Source organism: Lampetra planeri, chromosome 59, assembly GCF_965212315.1.
Source record: "Lampetra planeri chromosome 59, kcLamPlan1.2.h2, whole genome shotgun sequence".
Classification (NCBI taxonomy): domain Eukaryota; kingdom Metazoa; phylum Chordata; class Hyperoartia; order Petromyzontiformes; family Petromyzontidae; genus Lampetra; species Lampetra planeri.
Genome location: NC_136165.1, coordinates 2,390,565 through 2,408,566, shown reverse-complemented (window position 1 = coordinate 2,408,566; position 18,002 = coordinate 2,390,565). Strand labels below are relative to the sequence as shown.

The following is an 18,002-nucleotide window of genomic DNA, read 5'->3' as shown; positions in this document are numbered from 1 at the left end:
CCTCTTTGCCACCCGGCTACGTAACCGTTGGGCTACGCAACCGTTGGGCTACGCAACCGTTGGGCTACGCAACCGTTGGGCTACGCAACCGTTGGGCTACGCAACCGTTGGGCTACGCAACCGTTGGGCTACGCAACCGTTGGGCTACGCAACCGTTGGGCTACGCAACCGTTGGGCTACGCAACCGTTGGGCTACGCAACCGTTGGGCTACGCAACCGTTGGGCTCCGCAACCGTTGGCCTCCGCAACCGTTGGGCTCCGCAACCGTTGGGCTCCGCAACCGTTGGCCTCCGCAACCGTTGGCCTCCGCAACCGTTGGGCTCCGCAACCGTTGGGCTCCGCAACCGTTGGGCTCCGCAACCGTTGGGCTCCGCAACCGTTGGGCTCCGCAACCGTTGGGCTCCGCAACCGTTGGGCTCCGCAACCGTTGGGCTCCGCAACCGTTGGGCTCCGCAACCGTTGGGCTCCGCAACCGTTGGGCTACGCAACCGTTGGGCTACGCAACCGTTGGGCTACGCAACCGTTGGGCTACGCAACCGTTGGGCTACGCAACCGTTGGGCTACGCAACCGTTGGGCTCCGCAACCGTTGGGCTACGCAACCGTTGGGCTACGCAACCGTTGGGCTACGCAACCGTTGGGCTACGCAACCGTTGGGCTACGCAACCGTTGGGCTACGCAACCGTTGGGCTACGCAACCGTTGGGCTACGCAACCGTTGGGCTACGCAACCGTTGGGCTCCGCAACCGTTGGCCTCCGCAACCGTTGGGCTCCGCAACCGTTGGGCTCCGCAACCGTTGGGCTCCGCAACCGTTGGCCTCCGCAACCGTTGGCCTCCGCAACCGTTGGGCTCCGCAACCGTTGGGCTCCGCAACCGTTGGGCTCCGCAACCGTTGGGCTCCGCAACCGTTGGGCTCCGCAACCGTTGGGCTCCGCAACCGTTGGGCTCCGCAACCGTTGGGCTCCGCAACCGTTGGGCTCCGCAACCGTTGGGCTCCGCAACCGTTGGGCTACGCAACCGTTGGGCTACGCAACCGTTGGGCTCCGCAACCGTTGGGCTCCGCAACCGTTGGGCTCCGCAACCGTTGGGCTCCGCAACCGTTGGGCTCCGCAACCGTTGGGCTCCGCAACCGTTGGGCTACGCAACCGTTGGGCTACGTAACCGTTGGGCTACGTAACCGTTGGGCTACGTAAGCCACCCGTCCTACGTAACCGCTTCTGCACAAGTCTTGAGCAGATGTCCCCTTTAGCGCAATCAATCAATCTCTCTTGCCTCGGTTTTTACGTCATACTGGGCAGCTCTTCGATGCGTTTTGAGGTTGTGTACCGCGTGCAGTTTGGGATGATGGCCATCAACGAATTTGTATCTGGACGAAGGAGAAATGGTAATACATGTGGAAGAACGCACTGTGTGGTGGGTTTTTGAGAATGTCAATTTTGAGACCGTTCCGTTTGTGTTTATTTCCAGCAGAGACGTCAGACTGCTGTTTCAAGCGACATTCTGGGGTTTAAATCGCTCGGGACGCATTGATTTCCCGCCTCCGCCCCCCACCCCTCCTGATTCCACACAGTTTAATGAGTGGTTAGAATTTGTGGTTACGATTAGGTTCACTTATGTTTAGCCCTGGTAGTGCGAGTAGAATCATGGCTAAAGTATATTTAAGAAGCAATCACATTGAGGAAATAGCGAATTCGTAAATCCACATGTTGATGTACATATCGTAGTAAAAGCATGTCAACATTTTAAAAACAAATTGTGATATGCCTATTGGGGTGTAACAATTCACTCTCCTAAGCAATTCATTTTTAAAAGTGGCGAATGTAGCAAGCTCAAGTGGTAGGAGCGGGGGGGGGTGTAACATAACTTACAACACACACACAAAACAACAGATTCTCGTGCACATCGTTTGGCGCATGTATTATGAGCATAAGAATGTATTAAGCAACGAATGTATGCACTGTTACACACACAACTCCGATTCACTCGTAAACCTGTTGTGTAGAGCCCTTTTTCAATCCACTGCTGGACAAAAGCCTCTGCAGGCGGTGTTGGTAATGGGGGGGGGGTTGTTTGCCCTATCGTTGCCATGCTGGTCACAGTACAGGTTGGGAAAAGAGAGAGGGGATATGGCCCAAGATGGCTTTGGATATCACTCGCCACGAATGTTTGGCTACGTCCGAGAATTGGACTCTGGGTCGCCGTATTTGCAAAGCGGTGCGCCTGGTGTCATTTAAATTGTCGCGATGTGCGGCGCTGCCATCACAGCTGTCTAGCGTTGTCTTGTTCCCAAGGTGGCGCTTTCGCCTTGGCCAGGCGCTGAGCCTCGGGCCGTGATGACGACGACGACTGAGCTGCAGTCCTTGTGGCACATTCATTTACCACGTCCGTGAGGTGACGGTGGACAATTACCCCGACGCATCTGCATTCGAGGAAGTAAACGACAAGAGACCAATTTTGATTTAAAGCTTTCGTGACTGCAGGGATTCATATTCTTGGTGCTTTTGGTAAAGTCACGTAGAAGGGAAACAAAATAATACAAATATAAAACAATAAAATTCTCACGACGTTTAGACTTTTTTCAAATTTTCTTGCTGTGGATTTCACACCTGATGACGATTGATTGTATTGGCAGTCGAAACGTCGTGAGAATTTTATTGTTTAATATTTTTATTATTTTATTGTTACCCTTCTACGTGACTTTACCGAAACAACCAAGAATATAAAGAGACCAGCTGGACACAGGAGTAGCCCCCATGAGTGGAGGTAATACAGGTAGGAACAACAGTTCCACACTGCCCACCAGGGATTATTTGTCTGTCTGTCTGTCGTGCATAGCCACGCCCTCGATTTGTATTTCATAGAGCGCTTCCGGCAGGCTCGGCACCAAGTGACGCACCGCCCCACGCAGCTTGCGCCGTGACACGGATCGCACAAATGCGCTGTCCAACCAAGCTCCTACCTGCCCACTCCGAAGGAACGTGTTAACCGCTTGTGTGGTTTCATGTCATCTCATCAAGGTGGATGCAGAGATGACACCAGGCCCTAACGCTGCATAGCCTCTCCTCGCGCGCCGGTCCAGCTTACGAGGTTTATCAATCGACACCCGTGGGAATTTCATATTTATTAATTTTTTTACATCTGATTGGCAAATGATTGCTAAACGTAAAGAAACAAGTCCGTACCTTGTTGTTAACACGAGGGGGCGTGGGATCGGAACGCGGATGATGCAGTGGGTTCGCTGTGGTGGTGAGCACCTTATGCAAAACTTTTGGAGGGGGAGTTAGCAGACCGGGCAGAGGTTTACTTGAAGAGCCCTAATCTTGTAGAACGACATTGGCCCAGACGGCTGTAGACCAAGTAAGGTTTCTGACCTATGTACACATTTCTGCGTTATCCCCGTCGCGAAGCGCGCCTGTTCTCCCCAGACACTTGCTCCCGTTTCCCACTGGCACATCAGAGCCAGCGCAGGACCTTAGCGGTGGGGCAGGTGGGTTTTCCCCCACTGGCTATTTGCCGCCGATATGCCGAGCTTACAAGACAAAAGTGAATCTGGCTCAGCGGGGACAAGCAGGGCAGGGCTGGGTCTAACGGTGCGTTGGCTGCGTGTAGACATCGGTACGTGGAGACCAACGCAGTGTATCACCCGCGACATCTTACACGGAGTCTCAAATTTTGATTATACACTGGCCAACAAAAAAAATACATTTTTTTCTGGCCTGGACTTTTGCAGCTGTTTTAGACTAATTTCAGGGTGCTGATTCCAAATCTGATCTCAGATTTGCTCTATCACATCTCATTTCATGCTATCGGCATACCCCATTTTCATTGATTTTACCCAAAATTAACTCTGTCACTTATGATTACAAGTTGTTGCGAGTCAGTGACTGCTTTAGTGTTAAAATATGGTGCTGTATTTTTAGGATAGTGTGTTTATAATATAATTTTATGAAAATATCCACATTTATTTAATATTTTTCTTCTGCAGTTTTGATTGAAAATGCAATATTTCATATCTCCAAAACTTGATGTGATAGACAAAAACTGACTTGCCAGATTTGGAATCAGCACCCCAAAATTACCTTCAAACCGTTGGATAACCTTATGCCAGAAAAAGTGTGTTGACCAGTGAATTATTGCACGTTGACGTCGGTGCCACGGGTCCTGGCGCGGCTCGGATGCGAAGTGGGAAAAGAGGCATCCGGTTTCCTCCCACGCAAAAACGACCAAACATCATCTCGACAAACAAGACCCCGCCCCCCCCCCCCTCTTGCACGAGAGAGAGAGCCCCTAAATTCACTCGCCAGATAAATAAAGTACTGTTGTCATTATTACTGTAATACTAAACCCTCCCCCGCAAGTCGCCGGTGCGATCTTTTGAGAGTTCGCTCAACCCACCCCCACCCCCACCACCCCCCCCCCCAAAGACGACGCTCAACTATCTCCATCGTCGTCGTCGTCATCGCCGGCACCGCCGCCGGCGTCGGGGTACATCTCCGTGGGGATGTCGGCGTCCGTGTCGGCGCCGCCCACGCGCTCGATCGTCACCAGCCCGTGGAAGAGCGCGTAGCCCACCATGGCGCCCACCGCCACCAGCAGCGACAGCAGCTGGTTCCGCAGCTTGTGCGGCTCGTGATCCCCCTCGGATGGCGACGGCGAGCTTGCGGGCTGATTCTGCCGCCGCTGGTGATTCTTGCTCGGTGGGCCGTCTGCGGAAGAGGGAGGTCTGGTCAGTTTATAGTCGGTGGAGGCGCTCCGGAAACAACGGTCATACTTTTCGATTTAAAGCTTTCGTGACTGCAGGGATTCATCTTCTTGGTTCTTTCGGTAAAGTCACGTAGAATGGAAGTAATAAAATAATTAAAATAAAACATAATAAAATAATTCTCACGACGTTTCGGCCACAACGCAAGCAGCCGTACTCAGGTGGAGAGCAGGTCTGTCGGAAAGACAGCGTCTGAATGACGTGTTAAAATGTTCAAACACCAAGTAGAAACACTTTTTCAAGAATGAATGTGTCTCTGTCTGACTGAATGTGTCTCTGTCTGACTGTCTTCTCGACAGACCTGCTCTCCACCTGAGGACGGCTGCTTGCGTTGTAGCCGAAACGTCGTGAGAATTATTTTATTATGTTTAATTTTTATTATTTTATTATTTCCATTCTACGTGACTTTACCGAAAGAACCAAGAAGAACGGTCATACTCGTAGGTTTTTTCGGTAAAGTCACGTAGGTAAAATAAAATTAATAGAAGTAATAATAGAAATAAAATATTATGACTTCTATTAATTTTTATTTTATTTTTTTCCTACGTGACTTTACCGAAAAAACCTAAGAGTATGAATCCTTGCAGTCACGAAAGCTTCAAATCTAGAAACAACGGTCATCCCTCGCAGGGCGGCAGCGGCTTTTGGCTTAAGCCATCGGACAAAGACGGTCGCTGCATCACGCGCTTTCAGGTGCACTTCTGCGGCCGTCTGGAACGCCCTCTCGATATTAGGAAGCCAATGAAGCTATGCACTTTAAAATCATCGAGAGTGCCAAAACGAATTTCTTTAGAACTGCTATTTTGTGTTTAGTTTGGGGTCCTTCCCCCACACCTCTGATAAATATGGTTGGCTAAATACTACATACGGTGCAAAAGATATTTAACATACAACGGGAGGAGCGACGCACAACAACAACAATAGGCGGCACGTAGGGTGGTGCATCTGCCATTGACCGGCGTTAGCGCCAGGATTGCGTTTGGAATAATGTTCGGTCTGCCGATTTGCTGCAGCCCTATCTCAGCAATGAGCCGGCGTTATTTGCCGCCATCCCGCACAAATTCCACCCACCTCTCCCGCCCTGCCCTTACCCTGCTCGTCCTGTGGGAAGTACTGCGCCAGTATGCGCTGGCAGAAGCGGCACAGGTTGTCCAGACCCTTGAGGTGCTGCTGCAGCTTGGCGCTGGGCAACGGCGCGAGCAGCAGCGGAGCCACGTGTCCCAACACCACCGCGTCCAGCGTGGTGGGCCTGCGCACACGGGGCGAGGCGGGGAGGGGTCAGTGAGCGACAGAGGTCGCAACCGGGTACCCGATACCCGTACCCTACTCGATACCCGGCTACCCGTACCCGGCCGGGTACGGGTACCCGTTTGCGACCCTGGTGCGGCCGGGTACGGGTAGGCCGTGAGTCACTGGTGAGTAACCGTTTGTCACTCATTTCCCAACGTCTTGTCTCTTCTCACAATTCAAGTTCCTAGAATCAACCCACCCGCGCCTGCAACATGGCTTCATCCCAGAGGTCGCAATCAGGTACCCGATACCCGTACCCTACCCGTACCCGGCTGGGTACGGGTAGGGTACGGGTACGGCCGGGTACGGGTATGGGTACCCGTTTGCGACCCTGGTGCGGCCGGGTACGGGTAAGGAATCAAAACCCGTTTGTGACCTCTGGTGAGCGACCATCCGGAGCAAGGGACGTGTACGGCAGCCTCCTCGTGCTTCTACTGCTCTCGTATGGCGCGGCAGTTTGGGTTGCCACCTGTCCTGCTTTTCCCAGGATCGCCTCTTGTCGAGATAGCTGCGTGCCTTTCCAGGACATTAAATCGTTCCGTTGTTTGCGAGCCGTTTACTAAGAGGGCAAGTGGCAACCGCCGATTGCAAGCAAACCTACTGCCGATATAAGCACACTCTCACTTGATACAGCTATCGTGTTGTGACGGTTCCACCTGAAGACGGAAGCTTGTGTTGCCTCCGAAACGTCGTGCTTTTTATTTTACTTTTATTAATTTAAACTTATTACCAACGTGACTTTACCGAAAAAAGCTAAGAATATGAATCCTTGCAGTCACGAAAGCTTCAAATCTAGAAATAAGCACACCGCCTTTCTCCCACTGGGCGTGCTAATACGTCCAACATTCGACTGCGCCACACGAACCGACCACTTACGAGTCGCGGAAAAAGTATTCCTTGTCACCCAGCGTGTGCGACAGGAGGCTGAGGCAGTCCATTGCCTCCGCGTAAATCTGGAATCGAGAAAAAAAAACACAAAAACGCAGACGTGATAATCATGAGCATGGTTTGCTACGTACGCCGCGAAAGAAGTTTGACGTGCATGCGTAGACAACGTAGGGGAGAAATATCCGCCTATTGTTAAATCCTTTATATTAAGTTCACTTGCTTGCTTACTTGCGCGCTTACGACCGTGCAAATCTTTCGGTCGTTTTTTAACCCACTTCCCGTGATCCAATCGAGCTGACATTTTGCACACAGACTCGTTGTGCGTGACAATTTATTTTCGTGAAAATTTTTTTCCTAAATTTTCCACTTTTTAGGAAAAAAAAAAATTCATATTTAATTTAAAATACCAATGTGATCAAAATGAAACTCTTACTCAAGAAAAACAGAAATGAATAATAAAATAAAACCGATGCCACGCATATAAAGGATTTATAGTGAAAAACTTTGTTTTTACGGGTTAAACTCGCACAACGCAACACACGATCTTGAAAACGACAATTTTACTGCCATTTAGAAGACGAAAAGATAGCAACAAATGCTTTTTTTGACTTGGCCGCAGACTATCATCTGGAACGCGCCCCAATGCCATCAGACCTCGTAAGCTAAGCCGGCTTGAGCCTGGACAGCGCCTGGATGGGTGACCACCAAGCACGCCAGGTTGCCTTAGGCAGCTGCAGGGGGCTGTGCTAATTCGTAACGAACAAGAGGGAGGTGCGGCAAAATCCACTGCACTGTACTATGTGCGCTCCCCACCTTTGCAGGGATTCATCTTCTTGGTTCTTTCGGTAAAGTCAGACGCTGTCTTTCCGACAGACCTGTTCTTCACCTGAGGACGGCTGCTTGCGTTGTGGCCGAAACGTCGTGAGAATTATTTTTATTATGTTCGATTTTTATTATTTTATTATTATTTCCCTTCTACGTGAATTTACCGAAAGAACCAAGAAGAAAAAAGGGGGCTTCCTTAACATACGTAGCCGTTTTGCATTAACGGGAAAACGCGCGACGTTTCAAGTCGCCGTCGCTTGCTTGTGTAATGCGAGCGTAAATGGGGTTGCTGCTGGACTCTGTCCCAATCACACGACCCGGGGGATTGGGGGGCGGAGCCCGGTATGGGGGGCGTGGGAGAGGGGCCGCCGTTCACCTCGGCTCCAATGGGAAGCGAGGTGAATGGGGGCGGAGCCAGCGGGGCAGTCGGGGAAGTTAAGAGGCTGAGCCACGTTGGGTGGCGAGGAAAGATCCGCGCCATCGGCCGCGTGGCCGAAGGACCTCAGCACGCCGTCGGCCAGCGGGGTGCGGAGTGCGGGAATAGAGGAGCTAACGGAGGAGCGTGCGGGGCACGCGCGAGAGAGAGAGAGAGAGCGTGCGTGGCACGCGAGAGAGAGAGCGTGCGTGGCACGCGCGAGAGGGAGCGTGCGCGGGGCGCGCGCGAGACGACACTGGTCCGAGAGGAGGCCAGTGGGGGGTGCGGAGAAGAACCTAAATAAAAGACAAGCGGAGACCAGCAGTGCCTGACGGAGTCTTTTATTACGCTTGGCACCAGCGGAACGGCACTACCGCCCGGGGTCCCAATCCATCGTCGTCGTCGCGTCTTTGCGGGCCGAGTGCGTCGGGGGGGTTTACCTCGCTCTGGACGGCCTCCTCCATGGGGTCGGCGTCCCCGCCGCGCATCTGCCGCAGCCTCTCCTCGGCGGCGTGGTGCATGCGGTTGGGCAGCACGAAGTTGAGCGGGAAGGGGATGGCCTCTCCGTGCCACGGCCGCGTCAGCTCCACGTAGTTCACGGGGTCCAGCCACATGGCATGCGTCTGCATTGCGTGCGCGTGCGCATGTCGGGAGAGAGGGGAGCGGTGGCGGAGGGGGTTAGCGCTACGCTGCGCTAGCAACCTGGCAACCCGAAGTTCCGTTCCCCCTCACGGCGACCAACACCAGCGACGAATATCTGAACCGGTCCTGGGCCTCCCCTAGGTTGACTTGGCTTCAAATGAGTACCTGGTGTGGTGTGTAAACATCGCCACTGGGGGCGTGGTGTTGGCCACACACCCCCTAGTGTGCCGTGTCCGCCTTCATAGGTGCTCGCTAAAAGCACTTGCCCCGACAGTCTGGTCAGGCTACACGGGGGATCTTTGTCAAAAGAGAGACGGGATGAGGATGTTTTAACGCTCACGTACGCATGTATGTTGAACGTCTTTCGCACTGTACATAGCCAACCGTGCAAATCGGAGGTGCGGGTTTATACGGAGTGCTCTTACTTTATAATATCTGGTAGCCCCAAAATTAAACAAATGATCTGCTGCTGCATTGGCAGTGGTGCACAAAATACTCAACACATCTGTGTGTGGCCTTAAATGGGAAAAAATATATATTCAATATTTTGCCCGTGATGTACTGCCATTCCATAAGGTTTTTATTTTGGGTTAGATCGCGTAAATATATTTGTCATTAAAACCCGCTACTACCTGACACAGCCAACTAGTAAGGGTTGTCACGTAAACAGAACGTGCCAATTCGTCACTAGTACAGCACACCGGTGTTTTTAACAAACAAAAAACATGTAAAACGGTTTACCGTAGTGTAAAATAAAAACAGCAATAAACCCTTCACGATAATAGAGGTGTTTTGTGTCTCTCTCTATGTATCTCTGTGATATCTGTCTCTGCTTATATGTCTGTCTATATGTCTCTGGTTCTGTGTTTGATCTCTCTCTCAAATTTAGCAATTCTCAGGAAGAACGTAATCAACCAGGTAGGGTGTTGACTTATGTTATCCGACTCTCTGTTGTATTACATTACATTTCTAATTATACTAGATTTTTGTTTCTATTTCATTTATACCTGATGATTGCTTGTGTTGCAATCAAAACGTCGTATGCTAGTATTTAATTTATTATTTTCTCTTTATACGTGACTTTACCGAAAAAACCAAAGAGTAATTCCTGCAGTCACGAAAGCTCCAAATTAAGTTAGATCTATTATGGATAATATTGGTCGCGAAAGCCGACGTGTTAAACCCTTCACCGTTATCCCTTATGGGAAAATGACTCCCGCTTTACGCAAATTCACTTTGCGTGGAAACGATCAGGACAGGGACCACTGCGTCCAGCGAGGAACTCTGCGCTCATCGCCCCGTGGCTTTCCGCTCGGCTCATTTTGGTCCGGTGCGCTGATCACGCCCGCACGCCCGCCAGTGCACCTAGCCTGGCACAGGCGCCGTGGCGACGTCACCGCCACTTGGTGGCAAATGGCGGCTGTCGTCGTCGTTGTTGTTGTACTTTGCAGGATTCGTCTATTTTTAAATCCTTTATATTAAGTTCGTTTGCTTGCTTAGGACCGTGCAAATCTTTCGGTCGTTTTTTAACCCACTTCCCGTGATCCAATCGAGCTGACATTTTCCACACAGACTCGTTGTGCGTGACAATTAATGTTCGTGAAAAAAAAATCCTAAATTTTACACTTTTTAGGACAAAAATATTATATTTAATTACCAATTGCTTAATGGTGCCATGCAATCATCTGACCCATAGGTGGCAGCCATCTCAAGCCAGAGGACGAGAGGACTCTAGCCGCCACGCATATAAAGGATTTATAGTGAAAAACTTTCCATAGGAATGCATCTCCAATAATATATCATGGAGGTCCATAGGGAAACAAGGATTCGAGATTCGGAATTCTGCTTTACGGACAACTCTTCAGGAATGTACCCGTTCCATACATCGAAGGATGTATGATACACGTTCTCTTTGTGTTCAATCCACGCTTTCGCTCTCCACATTAAGCGGTTACCTTCGCTCACTAAGTTTTCGCTCCTCACTCAAAACTCGATTATTGTTCCCTAGCCCGCACTACAACCCCCCCTTAATCTCCCCCACATTACCACCACCACCACCACCGTTACTGTTCCCTCTTCACATTCTCATTACATGGCTATAACTCATTGACCCCATTCATTCAATCCATCCGTCGTCATTTACCGTCATCAATTTCGCTTTCGCCGAATTCACGCATCATCACAGATTTGCCCCCATTGCTTCCTCTCTCATCTATTTCGTTCGCCTCGTCTCCGCCATTGCAATCATACGTTGGTACCGTTGATCATTATTTGTCAAGCGCCTTGCTTTAGGCGCGGTATAAATTACATTAAGGTAAGTCTGTAATGAATCCATTCTCACGCGCGCGATTAAATGCACGTATCGTGAGCGTCAGATTAAATTCCAATTAAATAAATCGCTTTCCTACGGTTTACTGAACCCACGGAAGACGAGTGCTCATGTGCGGGCGATGCCGCAACAGGGTTTGGCGATAGCATTTCAAAATACACCCGCCACCTTCACGGTTGCCCGACACGTGTCCCGCCAAGTTGTACAGCTGGCGATAGAAAACATCCAGAGGGTAAAGGTTCAGCCCTGCAATGACGTGCTCACGGCACTGACGGCATGGGCACCACTTGAGGAAGCTGAAGAGACCCCTCCGTTAGGGTATTTGGCCTCCTCTTTCTTTGGTGCAATACGCCTGTTTATTTTGTTAATTTTATTATGATTAAAAGCACCAATTTTGCCAGCACCTCTGACGCGTTCTCATCCGCTGCTACCGGTTTCCTCCGTACGTATCACTTTGCTGCCGCTGTTCTCTGCCGATGCACCACAGATCTTCCTTGCAGACTAGCCGGCTAACTGGCTACACGCAAACATTTTTCATTCAACGAGTGAACATCGATTGAATGACCGACTCCGACGCTGGGAAAAAGATGCGATTGTCTTGGTAGAGGTGGGGAGTAGCAAAACCTTAACCACCCACACTGTGTGTCGGTTGACCAACTGCGGTGCACCCATTAACGCTCCCGGGTGGATAGGGCAGGGGGGGGGGTTTAAGAAACTTGACCATCGCCAAACTGCCACGTGTGGGGAGATCGAATTGACCCCGGCGCCCTCCGGGTTTGCGAGTCGGCGTGCGCTGACCGTCACGCCGCGGCAGCGTCCCTCGCGGGCAAGCCGGAGCTCGCCGTGCACGTTACACGCCGTTGACGTTACCCCCGTCGCCAGAGGTCGCAACCGGGTACCCGATACCCGTACCCTACCCGTTTGCGACCCTGGTGCGGCCGGGTACGGGTAGGCCGTGAGTCACTGGTGAGTCACCGCTTGTCACTCATTTCCCAACGTCTTGTCTCTTCTCACAATTCAAGTTCCTAGAATCAACCCACCCGCGCCTGCAACATGGCTTCATCCCAGAGGTCGCAATCAGGTACCCGATAACCGTACCCTACGGGTACGGTAGGGTCCTGGTGCGGCCGGGTACGGGTAAGGAATCAAAACCCGTTTGCGACCTCTGCCCGTCGCGCGACGGGCAGAGGTCGCAAACGCGCGTCCTTACGAGCGCAGGCAGGAGCTTCTGCTCGACGAGGGCGATGAAGGCCAGCGTGTCGGCGCCCTCCTTCGGAGAGAGTCCGTAGTCGGCGTTGAAGTTCTGAAACGGCGGCGGAGCCACAAGTCGACTTTTAAAACCAGCGACACGTTACGAGTCGCCGACACGACCTAAGTGCTCTCTAGTCTTGGAAAAAGAACATACGTGGTGATGAAACCGCAACACTAAGCAAAAAAATAGCCGTACGCTGCCGTAGTGGGTGGGCAAGAAAGTAACATTTCAGCTTTGCGGTGTGTCTTCGGGTTGCACCACGCGCTGTACAGCACGACTTTAAATTTGCGGCGAGCTTCTCTGGGATAGTTCTTGCAGAAGCTCCAAGCACGTGGAGTCAGATATCATGCTGAGAAATGCGGTACAAACCAAAAAAACACATCGTAAAGCTCTAAAGCAGCGCACCTATCACCTTGTGTTCACGCGGTGAAATGGGCACAAATGTGTTATTACCTACAATCCACCACGGCAGTTCGTAGGGCACTTTGTGCACTCTTGCTGTACGGCAGCGAACGAGCACCGTTTGTTAAACAGGCAACACAATGTTGTTGAAAATCAGAAAAGTCTAAACCAGCTAGAAGCTCGTCTACTTAAGGTCTGCTGTAAAACAGTGGGTCCAAAAGACCCACGGCCTGATGGAACTTTATCATGTACATTTTTTTTCAATTGGTGAAACAAACCCTTATTTGTATTGTTCAGTGGATGAGGCTACGCACTGTACCTGTTTTCTAAGGTGGTCCAGGATTTGTAAGGGTTGAGTTATGACGTCCTTGCCCGACTTGAACACTGGCAGGCTCCCTGCGGGGAAAAACAACAGCAAACGCGTGCGCTGACGTGCGGAACAAAGAGTTGAACAAACAGTAGGAGTAGTAGTAGGCTTTTGCGGGCAGTATTATCCATAAGGTTTTTTTTGGGTCAGATCGCGTAAAATATAAATGTGTCGTTAAACCCGCCACCACCTGACACAGCCAATTATTAGGTTCGTCACGTAAACAGAACATGCCAATTCGTTACTAGTACAGCACACCGGTGTGTTGGAGAGTAAACCCACAATTGTAAATGAGTGTGGGCTTACTCTCCAACACACCGGTGTGCCGAACTAGTAACGAATTGTGTTGGAGTGTAAACCCACAATTGTAAATGAGTGTGGGTTTACTCTCCAATACACAACCGGTGTGCCAAACTAGTAACGAATTGTGTTGGAGTGTAAACCCACAATTGTAAATGTAAATGAGTGTGGGTTTACTCTCCAATACACAACCGGTGTGCCAAACTAGTAACGAATTGTGTTGGAGAGTAAACCCACAATTGTAAATTGTAAATGAGTGTCGGTTTACTCTCCAACACACCAGTGTGCCGAACTTGGCAGGTTTTGTCTACGTGACAAACCTTACTAATTGGCTGTGTCGGGTGGTGGCGGGTTTCACGACACCACATTTATATTTACGCGTTCTAACCTCGAAACATCCTCCTCTATTATGGGAACGTAGAGTCTGAAAACTATTTTTCACGAAGGGGTCTCCGTATTGCGGTGTTTTGGCCAATTCATCGTATGACTTCACGTGCAGGAAATCGCAGAACTCGGGGTGAAAATCCACCACACATACGAGGGGATGATAACAAACACAGACCAACTTACTTGCACCGAAACTCAAAGCGCTGCACAAATAGATCGAGGAATGTGTACTGTTATGAATTTAGCACGGTACTCAAGTATTCTTGACCAACTGGTAAATCGTTTTCAAGGACTTACCTAAGTTGGCCAGATAAATCCCTGTCAGTGCACGTAATTAATCAAACGTAATTTTAACTGGGCCATCGCAGGATTTGGCCTCTCTCCATGCATTAGATTTACTGTACATTAATATTAATTAATAAATAAAAGTTTCTTTCGATTTAAAGCTTTCGTGACTGCAGGGATTCATCTTCTTGGTTCTTTCAGTAAAGTCACGTAGAAGGGAAATAATAAAATAATAATAATTTATTTTATTTTATTATGTTTTATTTTTATTATTATATTATTTCCCTTCTACGTGACTTTACCAAAAGAACCAAGAAGATAAATAAAATTAATTAAGCCGTCTAACCGTGGGATGTCAGATCCGGGCTCAACCGTTGTGTAGTTCGTAATGAACAACGCAAGCCACAATGTCATTGTCGTGTCAACTCGCATGAGCATGCACGGCTATTTAGTTAATCCACTGCTGGATGCGGGGCTCCCCAGCCTGTGCAGATCATGGGGGTAATTTGCCCTACTTCACCATGCTGGTGAATGCAGAGAGGTGTGTGCATATTCATGCCGTACAACTGACTTTAGTGTCCAGTATTGTCCTCTGCTGCCCACCACGTAGCCCCAAAGACAAAGATCCCTATGAAGGCCGGCACGGCACACGAGGGGGGGTGGCCAACACCACACCCGGCCGCCTTTGTCTCCCCCGTTGGCGATGTTTTTTTACGCACCGCACCGGGTGCTCCTTTGGCCACGCAGCCACCCCCCGGCAGCCTGTGACACCTGCCTATGCACACGGCGATCGCACATTCGAATAAGTGCTCCTTTAAAGAAGATTCCATTCTACTCGTATATCATCGCTGTCAAAAGAAAAGAAGCGCGTCGCGTGTCCGCTAAGCCAGGGGTGGGGAACCTTTTTTCTGCCAAGGGCCATTTGGATATTGATAACATCATTCGCGGGCCATACAAAATTATCAACTTAAAAATGAGCCCGTTATATTTGGTCAAACATTTAATGAACTCACCCCTAATGCGATGGCTGGAACTGCTTCTCTTTGGCGAGGCGTGTGATGTTAGCTGGTATTGATGATGTTGCTGCTACTCGCAACTGCTTTTCCAGGTTTGCTCCTAGATTTGTTGAATTTCGAGTCCCGCCTGCGGTTGCTTTGGCAGGGCCACACCAAATGATTTCGCGGACCTCATACGCCCCGCGGGCCGGACGTTCCCCACCTCTGCGCTAAGCCGTCTGGATACAGGAGGGGGGGGGGTCTCTGGTCGCTCTGACCTGTCGGCGTCCACCAGGGGTTGTTGGTCCTTTGCAGCTTCAGGGGGGCTCCGGCGAACTTGGCGTAAGCCTGGGATGGAAGGGGGAGGGGGTCATGAAGAGGACACGGGGGGGGGGGGGGGTGAAATCGACCGCGAGGAGTAGAACAAGACGACCGCAAAGACCGAGAACGCCTCGGCGGACGAAACTCGTGCAGGACCGGAATTACGAAAATCCAGACCCGCCGCAGTTGGGTCCAAGGCGGTTTGGGGCCGGGTTACATGCCTGTCAACCCCTTGTCAGTGCCCTCTACCTTATTACAGATCAATTCAGACCTTATTGGTCACCTCGTGCCCCTTGTGAATCTTTTCATCCTACAAAGTCACCATCACAAGGGAGAGACACAAATAGACAAAATGTTTTTTGTTGCTGCACGTATTGTAACGGCTGTACACCGTATGGACCTGAAAACTCAATTTCCCTGTACAAGAATACGGGGTAAACCGAATGGGTTGACAGCTATGGGGGTTAGTGCTGTTTGCGAGCACCTATGAAGGCCGGCACAGCACAAGAGGGGGTGAGTGATCAGCACCACGCTCGACCGCCTTTGTCTCCCCAGTGGCGATGTTAACACACCGCATCGGGTACTCATTTGAGGCTGAGTCGACCTAGGGGAGGCCCAGGTACCGGTTCAGGTAATCGTCACTGGTGTTGACCGTGAGCGGGAATCGAACTCGGGTCGCCGGGTTCGTAGCGCAGCGCAATAACCGCTCCACCACCGCTCGAGACAAACATAGACACACATAGATGTACACAGACACACACATGTACAGACACAACAACAACCGCCATTCGCCACTAAGTGGCGGTGACGTCACCACGACGCTTGTGCCAGGCTATGTGCACCTTGTGTACCTTGGCCTCAAGGTACACACACAAACACACAGAGACAAATACACACACAGACAAACAAGCACACATGTACACACACACAGAGACAAACACACACAGAGAGACAAACACATCCAGACACATACACATCTCTATGGCACCGGTCGTCACCCTCTTAACCCTCCCCGGCAGCCCGGGCGGTCGTTCACCCTCGGCCCCTCGCCCGCTCGCTCGCCCCCTCGCCCGCCCGTTCACCCCCTCGCCCACTCGCTCGCCCACTCGTCCCCTCGGCCACTCGTCCTCTCGCTCGCCCGCTCCCTCGGCCACTTGCTCGCTCGCCCGCTCGCCCCCTCGCCCGCTCGGCCACTCGTCCTCTCGCCCCTTCGCTCGCCCCCTCGCCCGCTCGGCCACTCGCCCCCTCGCTCCCTCGCTCGCCCCCTCGGCCACTCGCTCGCCCCCTCGTCCATCTGCCCGCCCGCCCGCCCGCCCGCTCACCATGACCGTGAGGCTGCCCGGCTCCACGGACGGCAGCCCCCAGTCACCCCGCCAGCACTGCAACTCCATGGGCGCGGACATGTTGCAAGGCGGTGGGGCCCGCGGTGACCCCTGAACCCGGAGACGGAAGTTGGGGTCATAGACGTGGTGGGAGAGGGGGGAGGGTGTCTCTACCCAGAATGCACCGGGGAGGGCAGCCCCCCCCCACCTCTTACGTAATGTCGTCGTCATTGTTGTTAATGTTGGTGATGTAATTCGAGTTGTGTGTTTAAGGGGCCGTCCATAAATGACGTCACGCACCTGGGGGGGGGGGGGGTCAGACATTTGTGACGATGTGTGACGAGGGAGGTGGGGGTTGAGAAATGTGACGTCACATCAAAATGCGCAACTTTAAATAAATATAGACAACACGTTCTACTTAATTAAATAGACTTTTTAATGAATGTTTTCTCCTACAACATCAGAGTGCAGCGCCACATTAAATACGCACTACAATGACAATAGTTTAAAGCGATTTGAAGCATGTTTTATTTTTTTGGGGGGGAGGGGGGCAGAGCTTTGTGACGTCATATTTGAGGGGGGGGGGGGTCTGACTTTTTGTGACGCCGTGTGACGAGGGGGGGGGGTCAAAAATCGTCAAAAATCGCGTGACGTCATTTATGGACGGCCCCTTAGCCTGTCTGGCAATAGAACATGAGCTGTGTTAAGATGTTGGGACTCCGAAGAATCGATTCCCCGTTAAACCAAACACGGTTCCTGTGGTGGCTCTGATCATTCACGATGTAACACGATTTTTGTTCCTGGGTAGTAAGTGATATTTCCTAATTGCTTATGCCTCAAAGGTATAGAAAATGGCTATTATTCCCCACAAACTTTGCTTTTGGGACCAGGACTTTACGTGAAGGATGACACAAATGCGAACCACGTTTGCTTTATTGACTACTTGTTTTGTGGTCATTGCAAACATGATGCCTTGAATAAAGGTGTCAGTTTTGTACCAGTTAAAAGGGTAAAAACCTACCATTACATTAAAGACGAGCCACATTCATAGTGATATTGTGGCCAGGCAACCCAAACTATAGACCATATAGTAAACCTACAGAGACCCATAGAAAAACACATTAAAGACAAGCCACCTCAGTGCGAATGTGGTCATAGCACCCAAACTATAGATCATATATTGTAGTAAGACAAAGATCCCCCGTATAGCCTTAACACATT

At 50.9% G+C, this 18,002-nt stretch overlaps 1 protein-coding gene across 1 annotated transcript; it reads right to left on the bottom strand.

Moving 5' to 3' along the window:
- Nucleotides 1-4,416: 4,416 nt before the first annotated feature.
- Nucleotides 4,417-16,917, bottom strand: LOC144736236 (metaxin-1-like). The gene is made up of 8 exons (XM_078618860.1): nt 16,782-16,917; nt 15,417-15,486; nt 13,124-13,200; nt 12,361-12,453; nt 8,620-8,802; nt 6,928-7,004; nt 5,853-6,010; nt 4,417-4,705 (listed from the first exon to the last, which is right to left on the bottom strand). Exons 1-8 carry the CDS (start codon nt 16,860-16,862, stop codon nt 4,431-4,433), a joined length of 1,014 nt encoding a protein of 337 aa, XP_078474986.1. The 5' UTR covers nt 16,863-16,917; the 3' UTR covers nt 4,417-4,430.
- Nucleotides 16,918-18,002: the final 1,085 nt, after the last annotated feature.